The sequence below is a fragment of the Lates calcarifer genome, linkage group LG16_LG22 (assembly GCF_001640805.2).
Source record: "Lates calcarifer isolate ASB-BC8 linkage group LG16_LG22, TLL_Latcal_v3, whole genome shotgun sequence".
NCBI lineage: Eukaryota > Metazoa > Chordata > Actinopteri > Centropomidae > Lates > Lates calcarifer.
The window spans coordinates 15,563,147-15,575,400 of NC_066848.1; the positions used below are offsets into that span (position 1 = coordinate 15,563,147).

At 37.9% G+C, this 12,254-nt stretch overlaps 1 protein-coding gene across 1 annotated transcript; it reads left to right on the plus strand.

Annotated features, from left to right (window-relative positions):
* Positions 1-503: 503 nt before the first annotated feature.
* Positions 504-11,937, plus strand: slc17a5 (solute carrier family 17 member 5). The gene is made up of 12 exons (XM_018661654.2): positions 504-724; positions 1,550-1,551; positions 2,702-2,898; positions 4,051-4,284; positions 4,539-4,626; positions 5,190-5,276; positions 6,161-6,279; positions 7,556-7,717; positions 7,990-8,122; positions 8,208-8,355; positions 8,701-8,791; positions 9,945-11,937. The coding sequence occupies exons 1-12, from the start codon at positions 642-644 to the stop codon at positions 10,080-10,082; spliced, it is 1,482 nt and encodes a 493-aa protein (XP_018517170.1). The 5' UTR covers positions 504-641; the 3' UTR covers positions 10,083-11,937.
* Positions 11,938-12,254: the final 317 nt, after the last annotated feature.

The window sequence follows — 12,254 nt, forward strand, 5'->3', positions numbered from 1 at the left end:
CTATTGCCTATATGTAAAACAAATAGCAAGAAGTTAATAGACTGATAAATGCTCCTTTTCCTTCTTTTTTATGGACATAACACTACTTTTTTATGTTGATATTGTTGGCCACCTGTGGACTGGCCACTGCCATTGATCCTTGTGTATCTCAGGAGTTTATGAAATTGTTATATTCATGGCCTTAAACGGTCTGAATATAACGTTTTGAACAGAACTGAATTCCATTTTTTTCTGCAGTATTTAAATACATTTTTAGATTTTTAAACACTTTTATCCTTTTACTTGTAAATGCAGTACTTTTACTTGTATTGAAGTTCTTTGTTATATTGGTACGTTTACTTAGGTGAGGTTTCTGAATACTATCACGTATCACGTAATCACATAACTAACATTACAAATTGTGTTTTCCTTATCGTTTCCTTATACTTAAATAAAAATGTCATTGCCTTAAGCACTAAACTCAGGGCAAAATATATATATGTGTCTGGTGCCACTCGTCACGTGACTTCAGTTAGCAGGTGGTGAGCTCAGCTGACTGGAGGCTCCAGTGAAGGGAAGTTAGCTTTCTGCCTGCTGCTACTGTTGTTGTTAGGTTTAGTTTGTGATGCTGTAGACCACGGCTGTTAAAACATTCACTGAAAATGGAGCGGTACGGGTCGGACATGGAGGGGGACGAGCAGGAGACACCGCTGCTTCACCGAGGACACGAGCAAAGTGCAGAGAGGTGAGAGAGACAATAGTTAGCTTTGTAGCTAACCATAACGCTGCGTGTAGCTGACAGCGAGGTCCATTTCGGGTAATACACGTCTCAAATCTGCGCTGTTTTTTGTCGTTTTATCGGGAAGAAACTGTTTTGCAGTTGTTAATACAGTGAGGAGACATTAACGATGACACAAACACCTGCACAGTATAATGCAAGTTACTACAACACGCCCAAAAGTGACCTAGAAGATGAATCCTTATTGCTCGAACCATAGTGTCTCTAAACGTACAGTTGTTCATTAAATGCATCAGTGTCACAGTTGTTACTTTGCAGCTGTTGTCAGTGGTGGAAGAAATTTTTAAGTAGTTTAGTAAAAGTAGCAAAAATCACGCTATAGATTCAGAATTTAGTACAGAAGTATTGGCAGTAAAAAGTACAAAAGTAAGAGTACTCAATCCTTCAGAATGGCCCTGGTCAGTGTTATGCAACTAGATTATTACTAGTTATGTGTTGATTTGTAAGTGGTACCCTGTGGTGTAATTGGTACGATTAGTTAGATTATTTAGATTTATGTCATATACAGTCGGGTTCATTAGTTATAATAACGCATCATGTTTTATGATCTGATCATGTTTATTGTGAGAAATTTTAATCTGAAAAATCGTATAAAAATAAATGTGAATGAATTTAGTGCAGTAAAAAAGCCAATGTTTTGTAGTTCTTACAGTATAAAATAATATTAAGTACAAAAGTAAAGTATCAGAACCCCAAAGTTGCACTTAGTTGCACTACTTTGTTACTTTTCACCACTGCCTGTTGTTGTGGATTAACTACATGAGTGTACAGGTGTTTATGTTGTTGTGTCCAACTCCTTTGCATCAGCCTACATCCTCAACTGAAGTAAATCATGATAGCTTTCACCTTTACCGTCATCAAACCATAATAATGTGCTAATTTACAAAATCTTTTCTTGAATGGTGCATGGTCCTGTCACCCAAGGACGGTCCTGAATTAAAAGGCCTACATGATGGCATTCACACCTATCCTGTGCTTTTGAATACACGCTGTTTTAAGTAGCCCAAGTCACGAGTTTAGGGACATTTGCCCTGAGATCATATGACAGGCTGTGCCTACCTGAGCTATGAGTCATATCATGTTGACATACCTAGGGCCAGGTTTGATGAAAATGCAGCAGGGCAGTTTCCTGTGTTTAGATATTACTCGTTGAAATGATCCTTAAATTATGCTTGTTAAGTAAACACGGCAACCTGCATGAAAAGACACTGGAGGTTGATATACCAATGATATAATGCCATAATGACAGTCATATCAGCAAGTAGTTACTCATGCAAAATCCAGAGACTTGTCAGGCACTAAAGTTTGGTTATGAAAATTATCTGGACAATGATAAAAAAAAAGGATCAAGTACTTATTTCAGCTCTAGTTTATATATGAAGCATTTTCAGTTTATAACAATTAGCTTGCTGTGATGTTTTTCATTTACCTTTGATGATCAAGAAAATTGGAGATAAATGGATAGTTGTGGCCAAGTGTAAGTTGCACTTAGTTGGGGAGGAAGCTTATCAATTAATCTTCCAATTATTGTATTGATTAATTAATTTATTGGTCCAAAAATGTAATATAAAACTGTTGCAGTTACCTGTTACCACACAGTCCAAGGTGATGTTTTCAGATGCCTTATTTTGCCCAGCCAACACTCAAAACCCAGAGACATTCAGTTTAACATCATGACGTTCAGTTTTTTTTCTGATGTCTTTCCTGTCACTGTGCAGAAAAGACGTATAGGAAAGATAACTATACTTGTGCAACACTGCTGAATTTGGCTGTTAAATGTTGCCTATTGTAACACAGACTCACCTTGGGCAGTATTACTTGATACATTTTCCATTGTGGATTTGAACTGGTAACTACAGCACACATACAATATAATCTGCCAGACAGGTCTCTCTAATCTCTCTCTCTGTCCTCACTCTGTAGCCCCAGTGTGCTGTTCGTCCCGCTATGGCCTGGCGTTGCTCTCCTCGTATGGCTTCTTTGTGGTCTACTCTCTGCGAGTGAACCTCAGTGTGGCAATGGTCGACATGCTCAACAACACCCACCAATCTAGCGCCAACCACAGTGGCTCAGTGTGTCCTGCTCATGCCAATCCTCCGCGGCCCAAACACAACCACACGGTGAGCAAGAAAATGACTGTGGCTGGAGTAAAGACCATGTGATTCTACACACAAAATAGTAGTGATTAAGCTGTTTAAACTGTTCCTACTTTAACTGCATGCTGGCACATTTTAATCCAGCTTTAGAGAATTTCCTTAATAGGTTTAGTCATGTTTAGTATTTTGCCAAGTAATAACAATTTTTGAGTTTGAGCTGCATGGTATTATTGCATTTGCTGAGTGAAAAGACTCTAAAACCAAAATCAAAATTCAGTGACTCATTCTGACAACGCATTAAGTTTATCAGTACTTATTTTGTATGTTCCTTAGTGGAGACTTATAAACGTATTGCTCTATTAAAAAGACCTAAAGGACGAAAGAGTCCAGATTACCATACCAGTACCCATTTCAGACTGATAAACCTTCACTGACAGGCTTCAAAATGCCCTTTGGAAAACAATAAGATGATGCTGCAGCCAGGTTTTTCCATATTTGTCTACTGTCCTTGGAAAAAAGATGTCAAGATTAAATGAATCAGGAGGCTGGAGTTGACATCTGACATTCAATAGTTTGTCAGTCTTGGAAAAAAAGGACCAGGGCACACAGCATTCTGGACTGATGCATAAATGTTGCTATTAGTTTTTTGTCGGTTATGGTAAATTACACAGTGTAAACTGAGCCATCATGCATAGATCAAGTCACAGGTTACTGGAATATTATCTGCTTTGAATTACACATTGCAACAACACAGTGCACAATAGAGTATATAACAGTCACCTCTGTCTCACTGAACCATGGACAAAGATAATTTACCATGTGTAACTACTGACAAGCTGTGCTAAGAGGCCATTTTTCTACAGACATGTTAAAATGAGGCTAGGCCACAATCCTCAACTGAAATCTTGGCTATACTTACTGCAGTTAAGTGTGTGTTTTTGCATGTGTGTGGTAGCTTTGGTCAGGTTTACACACCAACTGTTGCAGGAAGACTTTAATTGTATACAGAGGAAAAGACACACTGACAGAGATGTATACATAAAAACACATGCAGAGGTACAGCAAAACAATCAGAAGCATTGTACCCAGTCTTCATAAATAAGACTAAATAATAAGGCTTCATAATACTTGATCTAGCTTAATGCCTGATACAGTTCTAAATGCTGCTCCTCACAGGCCAGTGTATACGACTGGGACTCTGAAACACAGGGCTGGATCCTTGGCTCCTTCTTCTACGGCTACATCCTGACACAGATCCCTGGGGGCTACTTGGCTGGCCGCTTTGGACCCAAGTGGCTGATGGGCTTTGGAATCCTGGGAACTGTGATTTTTACACTGCTCACCCCTGTGGCTGCCGACCTGGGCGCAAGCTATCTTATTGCTGTCAGGGTGCTGGAGGGGATAGGAGAGGTAGGGGAAGTTGAAGTTATTTGTGCACACCCTGTTTGTACTATATAAGTTGTCCCGCAACTATATGCTAAAATTAGCTTTGTTTGCCTAAGCTAGTAGTATTATAATGTTTGTCTGAACTGCCATAATCAAGTGGGTGCCAGACAAACTAATATAGGGATATTTTTGTATGAATATATGTGTGGTTGACTGGTAATATTTGAGTGTCATATGTGCAGTCCTGCTCTTGATTTTCTCATTCTGTTTGTCTACAGGGAGTAACATTTCCTGCAATGTACACAATGTGGGCAGCGTGGGCCCCGCCGCTGGAGAGGAGCCGACTACTCACCATTTCCTACATTGGTAAGACACAGAGACACAGTGGGTACAATGTAGATGTTGTCCACCAAAACATGCTCCTGTTTACAGACACAGTAGCTTTTTGGATCACTGGCCAGAATGTCTGCTTAACGAAACAGTCATTTTCCTTTTTTTTGTCATTCAGGCAGTTAGTTGATTGACAGAAAATTCATCAACAAAAATTTAGATAATTGATTAATCAAGTAAACGACTACTGCTACTACTACAAGTACTAACTATTCATTGGTTGCAGTTACTGGAACCCTTGTACTAACAAAATGGACAATCTGAAGACATCACTGGGAAACTGTGATTGACATTTCTCACTGATAGATAGTTTATTTACCAAAAAACTAATCAGTCATTAAAAAAAACAGCAAATTAACCACAAGTGAAAAAAACCACCAACTGCAACCCTAGGCAGTGTGAAATGTGATCTGTCAGCCTCACCCTAACCATGTTTACTGGGCTTTACACCTCTTGGATTGTCCTCTGTCACATGATTGCTTGTGTTGACTGGTCAAGGCTGTGGGATACAGACGTTTGTATTTTCTCCTTCATTCTAGGGGCCCAGCTGGGGACAGTGATATCTCTTCCTTTGTCTGGTGAAATCTGCTTCTACCTTGACTGGACCTATGTCTTCTATGTATTTGGTAAGACACCTGGATGCCACCAGTGGAGGGGAGGGGAATGGTGGCCCTTTCAGTCATAAGCTGACTGTTTTAAAGGCGTTGATCAAATTGAGAAACATCGTGGTGCACTAACTTTCCCTCAACCTGATATGCTTAACTGTATTTCGGTGAGTGATTTAACAGATTTTGCAGATTGTCTTTCAGGAATTTATGAACCTAGCCTGTTAGCTGCTCAGCACAGTACTCTGTAAACAATTTCAGAGTTCAGAATATGAGGGACTTACTTATGATTGGCCTGACCTTTTTTTCACACATATAATGCATTAGTTAGAAAACCTTTAGAAAGATTTTAGGCCATGAAAGAACACTTACAACCCAGTATTCAGAGTTCTTGCATATTTCTCTGACCTCAAGTGGCCTCTGATTAGTCATAGACTGTTTTTTTTTTTTTCTTTTAATGCTTATCCACCATGTGTTCTTTTCATATTTTATGAGAGCTGTTTTCAGTGTCTCTCCATTGTTCCTCTTTGGTCTGTGGAAACGATGATTTAGCAAATTAAAGAGGAAAATGTGCGTACACGAGGAACCACTGCAGAAGTCCTAACTTTTGACTTTCTTGCCTGAACTGCTTTAATTTAGCTCCATCTCAGACCACTGAACAGATGGAAAGCCCACCCGTTAATCTCAGTGGATATGGGTGCAGTAGAAGTAAGAAATTGCTCAGACCTTAGTCCAGTTTCAAAAAATGACAACAAAATTCCAGTGTTCTCTGATGTGTAGCACATCTACTGGCTACACCTAATCTTTAATGTGATCGTGGATTCATATTGAATGAATGTAAGCCACCAATCTTCATCTGTAGTAAAATAAATCTTTTTATTATGTCTGTGTGTGTCTGTGTCCAGGTGCTGTTGGCCTGGTGTGGTTCATCTTATGGGCCTTGCTTGTCTTTGACAGTCCAAACACTCACCCACGGATATCAGAGCGGGAGAGACTCTACATCACCACCTCACTGAAGAATGAGGTAACACAAAAAAAACAGAATATATGTCATAAAAAATTAAAAACAAGGTTTCATAGTTTTATATGAAGGCTTTTTTTGTTTCATCTTATATCACTGATGCATGTTAGGGTAGATCTAGACTTGTCTACTGTCTTGAACATTTTTCCCAGGGAGAAAGTTGTCATCTGAAATTCCAAAAATATGCTTTCGTAGCAACTTCTTTAAGCTGTTTGATAAAAACTTTTTAATTTTTTTTTTTTAGCTGTTTCTTTTCCTTTGCATTCGTTTGTTGATCTCTAATTAGGTCCTACATTTGGTGTGTAAAATAATATACGTTATTATAATATACACTCCACAATAGAGACAAAGCAGAATGTTAAATATTGACAGACAGGCAAAAGAAAACACAGGATTGTGATTAATTTCTTTATTTTACTATGAATTATATAGGTATTATTAGTGTGTAATGGTACATTATATCCCTAATTGCCATTATGATCTATGATGTACTGTTCATTACTCTACTGCTGAGACAGTAGCAGCCGAGTGCTTGCAGGCATTTCCGCTCCCGTGCAGTTATCTGATACTAATGTTACATAATCTCAGTGTGTTGCAGCATTTTACTCTCTTATCAGTCTTACTCAGCTGTTAAGTCATAACACTTCTCATGGGTCTGCATTTTACCATGATGTTCAGATGCAGAGCTTCCTTAAATACTGTACATCTTCACAGTGATAGTGAGCACTAATGCAGGGTTCATCATTTCCACTGAGAATTCAACCCTGGTGTCTGTCTTAGCCTCTGATTCTGTACGATCCTAAAGCTCTATGACCCTTGGTCTAAAATGTTGTTGAGGTTATGGAGGTATATAGTCGTATACTGTTTAATTTTTTACTTTGTTTTCAGATATAAAACACTCAATGCCATCAATGTTCTATCTAGAGTCATAATCAAACATCTGTTGACAACCAAGAATATACCATTAAGTAGGCATTTTTCTCACCAGCAGGCGGAGAAAAAGTTAACACAAGATTTTTTCTTGATAGGTAGAAGATAGTCTTGCAGCCTGTTTCCATTTTTCCAGCAAAGGAAATTAAGGGTAGTAATACAGAATAAGGGCAAATAATCAAGCCAAGTTATTCTATTGAAAAGTGCCTATTTTGCTTCTTCCCATAAGTTAACACAATATTTATTACTATATTTATTTATTGGATTTTGCACATATATCTGTTTTCAAGCATGGATATATTAATCAAGAACTGTCTGTTCTGTGTGTTCTACTACCTGTTTGGCCCAGCTGTCCACATCTGCAGGCCACATCCCATGGCGAGCCATAGTGACATCCGTACCGCTGTGGGCCATCGTCGTGGCTCACTTCTCCTACAACTGGACCTTCTACACCCTCCTCACCCTGCTGCCGACCTACATGAGTGACATACTGGGATTCAGCATACAGCAGGTGAGGTCAACATAATATATACAAACATTTCTCATGCTCAGAACTGCTGGCAAACACTAACAGGTCCAATATGGAGTCACATTTTTTCTAGAATTTTTTAAAATAGAGAATATATAAACAACATGTGTGAGTAAAATCATAAACTGGCTGCAGATACATAATCAAAGAGTCAAAAATAATTTCTACTTGCTGATGAAATGCATACAATAACAATATAATCATAAAAATACATAAACATATCATATGCTATTGTCTCCTTCTGTCCATAACAGAATGGTATGCTGTCAGCTCTGCCTTACATGGGCTGTGCAGTGTTTGCTGTGCTGAGTGGCCAGATTGCTGATTACCTGCGAGAAACCTGCCAGTACCGCACAGTCGCTGTCAGGAAGTCCTTTTCCATTGTCGGTAAGGAGCACCAGTATCAGATGGATTCTCTCTATTTTGGCTTTAATTGGACATCAAATGTACCATAACCATGTTTGTTCTGTAGGCATGATCGGGCCAGCGGTGTTCCTGGTGGCAGCAGGATACATAGGCTGTAACTACACCTTGGCTGTGACCTTCCTCACCATCTCCTCCTCTCTGGGAGGAGTGTCAGCCTCTGGCTTCAACATCAACCATCTTGACATCGCTCCTTCGTAAGAATGACTCATTCCTATCCCTACATTACGATTTTAGCTTCAAAATGTAAGAATGTTGAGACGTATCCTATGTTTCCTCTTGTAATCAAGATGATGATTTTACAGTACATACATCCTGAATGTATGCAGAATAATTATTCATGTGAATTTATTCAGTTATTAAACAAAGATGTGTGCACTCTCTAAAACGCATTAAAAAATGTAGTGAAGGGTCTCCTCCTGGTGTAGACACATGAAGATTATTCATGTTAAACCTGGTACATGTACAAAGTAAATGCTGTGGTGAGCCTCGTAGTGTAATAAATACTTGTGGCATTTAACAATCTGTATTTATCTTTACAGGTATGCAGGCATTCTGCTGGGAATCACCAACACTTTTGCCACCATCCCTGGCATGGTGGGACCAGTCATAGCAAGAGCCCTCACTATAAATGTAAGAGACACATGTACACTCACACTCTAATTAACCTGTCTGCACAGTGCAACAGAAAACATAAATTTAACTGTTTTGTTTTTCAAATCTCAAAACTTTTAATTTGGTATAACTGATGATTACATCCAGTATACCAGCCATGGTGATGCATGAGCAGCAGGTCAATTTTGCATACTCATGATTTTTAGTCCGTAGGATGCCGCTGCTTACATACTAACAGAGGTCACTCTGGGTATCCCAACCTGCAGTGCCACTGCCTAAACAGATGGTATCCTTGCTTTTGGCTTGATACTCCATTTCATGTCTAATTGGTTTAGGTAGTTCCGGATTAGTGTGTTAGCGTCAATTTGACCACCAGGAGGCACCAGTCGTCCTCTATGATAAACAACACAGTCTTACCTACAGTTTGTTTTTGTCTGGAATAGTGAAAGCCATTACATTCACCATGTTGCATTGTCTGTACAATCACAGATATATAACATTACACTGGGCTTAGGCCCCCCCCACACAGCTGAGGACAAACACTTTATCAAATAACTAAGAGTAATTAACTTAGTAACATCATACTGATCATCACCCATTGCAACCAGGTTAATAATCCAATTAGTGCCTTTTAAATTCTTCTAATTACCTAAATATACAATTTCTAATTCTAATTTCTAGTGTTTTACTTTTTTGAAAGTTTTAACATGACCCAATATGAACTTTCATACTGTAGTGAGTTGAACAGTATTTATCAACATAAATACTGATAAGAATAACTAACTAATCCAATTAAACAATAATATTTTTTTAAAGTCATCTCACTAAACTATTTCAACTTCAAATCAATCAGTCAGCAATCATAACATTACACAACTTGACCTTACATACAATATTATGTCAGTTTCAATGTTTCTACTACAATATTCAAATTTGTGTATTTGTGGTTTCTGACAAAGCAAACTTCTTAACTATTTGCAAAATGTTGGGCTATACAGATGTGTTGACTACCAGAACACCATTAATTTCAGTAAACGGCATTATCGTGTGCAGATGTTTCACAGAATGAACCAGATAATGAGATAAATAATTTACACATTAATCCAATGAGGGATAAACTCATTTTTTTAAATTTCAATACTAATTATTAATTGTGCTGACTGTCTTTTAGAACACCATAGAAGAATGGCAGACTGTCTTTTACATTGCTGCTGCCATCAACCTATTTGGAGCGTCGTTCTACACTGTGTTTGGCCGAGGAACAGTGCAGCCATGGGCTGTCCACACATCCTACTCTCATGGAGACTGAGGCAGAAGACGAGGACCAGACTCGTCCATTTTATGATCTGGATTTGTCAGATGGACAAACCCCAGTCATAGGTTTATTCAACGGGTAATTTCAGCAAGAGATATGTTCCAGCTGAGCTGATAATTCTCAAAGTACAGCTAAATAACAGTGAGTAGCAGCCATGATACCTTCAAAGATAATATTTACTGTGAATGTGAGTACTTACAGTCTGTTACCAGATGAACTTGCAGTCACAGTAGTGAACAAAGCAGATTGCACTTTTAGTTAAACAGTAAATGCTTTGGAGGCAAAAAATAACTGAGTCAAAGAGCCAAAGCCAGTACCTGAGGCAAGAAAATGTAGCAAGTTAGTTAGATAGCTACAGGCTATATGGTTAGTTTCAACCTGAGAGGTCAACTAAGCTCCGTTAACATAGTTATCCTTAGGTTCAAAGGTCAAGCTGTAAAAGACAAATTATCCCAATTTTGTTACTTTCTGGCATTCAGGTTTTCCCATGAGCCAACTTGCTATGCTCAATTGTTATTTCTGCCTCCAGAGCACTTCTGTTTTATTTGTTTACCCCAGAACTTCACAGTAAACCTCTTGAATTTTACTGCCATAGTGAAAGTCTACACAGAGGGATATTTTCTTACACCTGTGTGTGTGTATAGTTTGGGATGAAACAAAATGTGCTACTTTCCAATCCATAAGTAAGTGCCAGTAATTGTTGTTTTTAAGTGTTTAAAAGGTTTGCCCCAAAAATAACAATCATGTCATCCCAAACTATACACACACATTAGATAATGTCTCTTTTGAGAGAAGATTGTGACTGTACAGCACGCACAAACACTCGTTTGGGAAAATGCCTTACAGTGAAGCCTCTTTAAAATGATTTTAAAGCTCTTTGTCTCTCACGTGAATGCAAATGAATCAAGTTTTTGTATTTACTTCCTGGTAGCAGTTATGTGATTTTATGTGTACAACAATATGTAATGTCTTTTCAGGTCATGTCCACCAGGCACCTCTTTTATGTTAGTAGAAGCCTTTAACTAATGCATATGGAAAGTATGGGCTCTGATATTTCCAATCTTTAACACTAAGAAGATGCTTGGCTGTTGGTGTCTGTCCAATGAAGGGAAAGAAAAAAAGTGCTTTAAAGCAGTTCAGCCTTACTTTATTGACTGGATTTGCACTTTTTGTGCCAGTTCTCAGGTATCTTGTGTCATTCAAGGATTGGAAAGGATGTTAATTTATGTTTGACAGATTTATCTATCACACTGAGGTATGTGTCCTCAGTTTTTAAATGTCAACTGACTTATCTAATTTTAAAATAATTTCAAATAGCATGGTTAATAATTCAATATGTGGTAGTCACCAGGGAAGTGGTTACTCTTAGTATAAGCTTTTTATCAATGTGACCAACTGATTAAATATAATTTTTCCATTACGTTTGCACTCTCAGGTCACTTGTATATACTCTGTGTGTTTACCCTTTATACATGATGACTGCAAAGAGGTAAATCAAAACTAAGCCACAAGGGAAACAATTTGTCTTGGTTGCAATTTCTGTCAACAAGTATGACTATCATCCCAATTCAAGATGAAATGCATTTGTGCCTTATTACATTAGCTTAAATGGGATCAGACAATATGGGACTGTAGAGTCATTGTTTTTTTACTGCTTTTTCTTATTTCAGTTTCACAGTTGTGTCAACACACAGAGAGTAAAGGGACTTTTGTATGATATAGATATATGTGTACACTGTATCAAGAGCGTGATTATTGTAAACTTTCACCCTGGAAACATTCCAGTGATGTCTTTATCACTGTCACGCATTGTAAATATCTCATCATATATAGCTATGCTCAAATATAATATTGTGTTGTGTTATTATTTCATTATATAGGCACTATCACTACAGGAGCAATCTGTTTTTCATTATTATAGTTCTTTTGAGTTTGAGGAAACAAGCAAGAGAAGATAAAGTTCACTGACATTGTGACAATAACTAAATTAATTAACGACTGAAGTAGTACCCTCAATGAAAAGATTTAATATACCCGTCAGTCAGTGTAATTAGTTTTTAGTGACGCAACTCTACTTGCTTAGACTTACTAAAAATAATTTTAAAAAACGTAAAACCTAAATTTCAACCTAATGAACTACTAACAGCTAACTAACAATTTAGTATG

Coding starts and splice junctions, on each gene's coding strand:
- slc17a5 (XM_018661654.2), top strand. CDS start 642: ATGGAGCGGTACGGGTCGGACATGGAGGGGGACGAGCAGGAGACACCG. Junction 4,285..4,538: donor TGCTGGAGGGGATAGGAGAG/GTAGGGGAAGTT, acceptor GTTTGTCTACAG/GGAGTAACATTTCCTGCAAT. Junction 6,280..7,555: donor CCACCTCACTGAAGAATGAG/GTAACACAAAAA, acceptor TGTTTGGCCCAG/CTGTCCACATCTGCAGGCCA.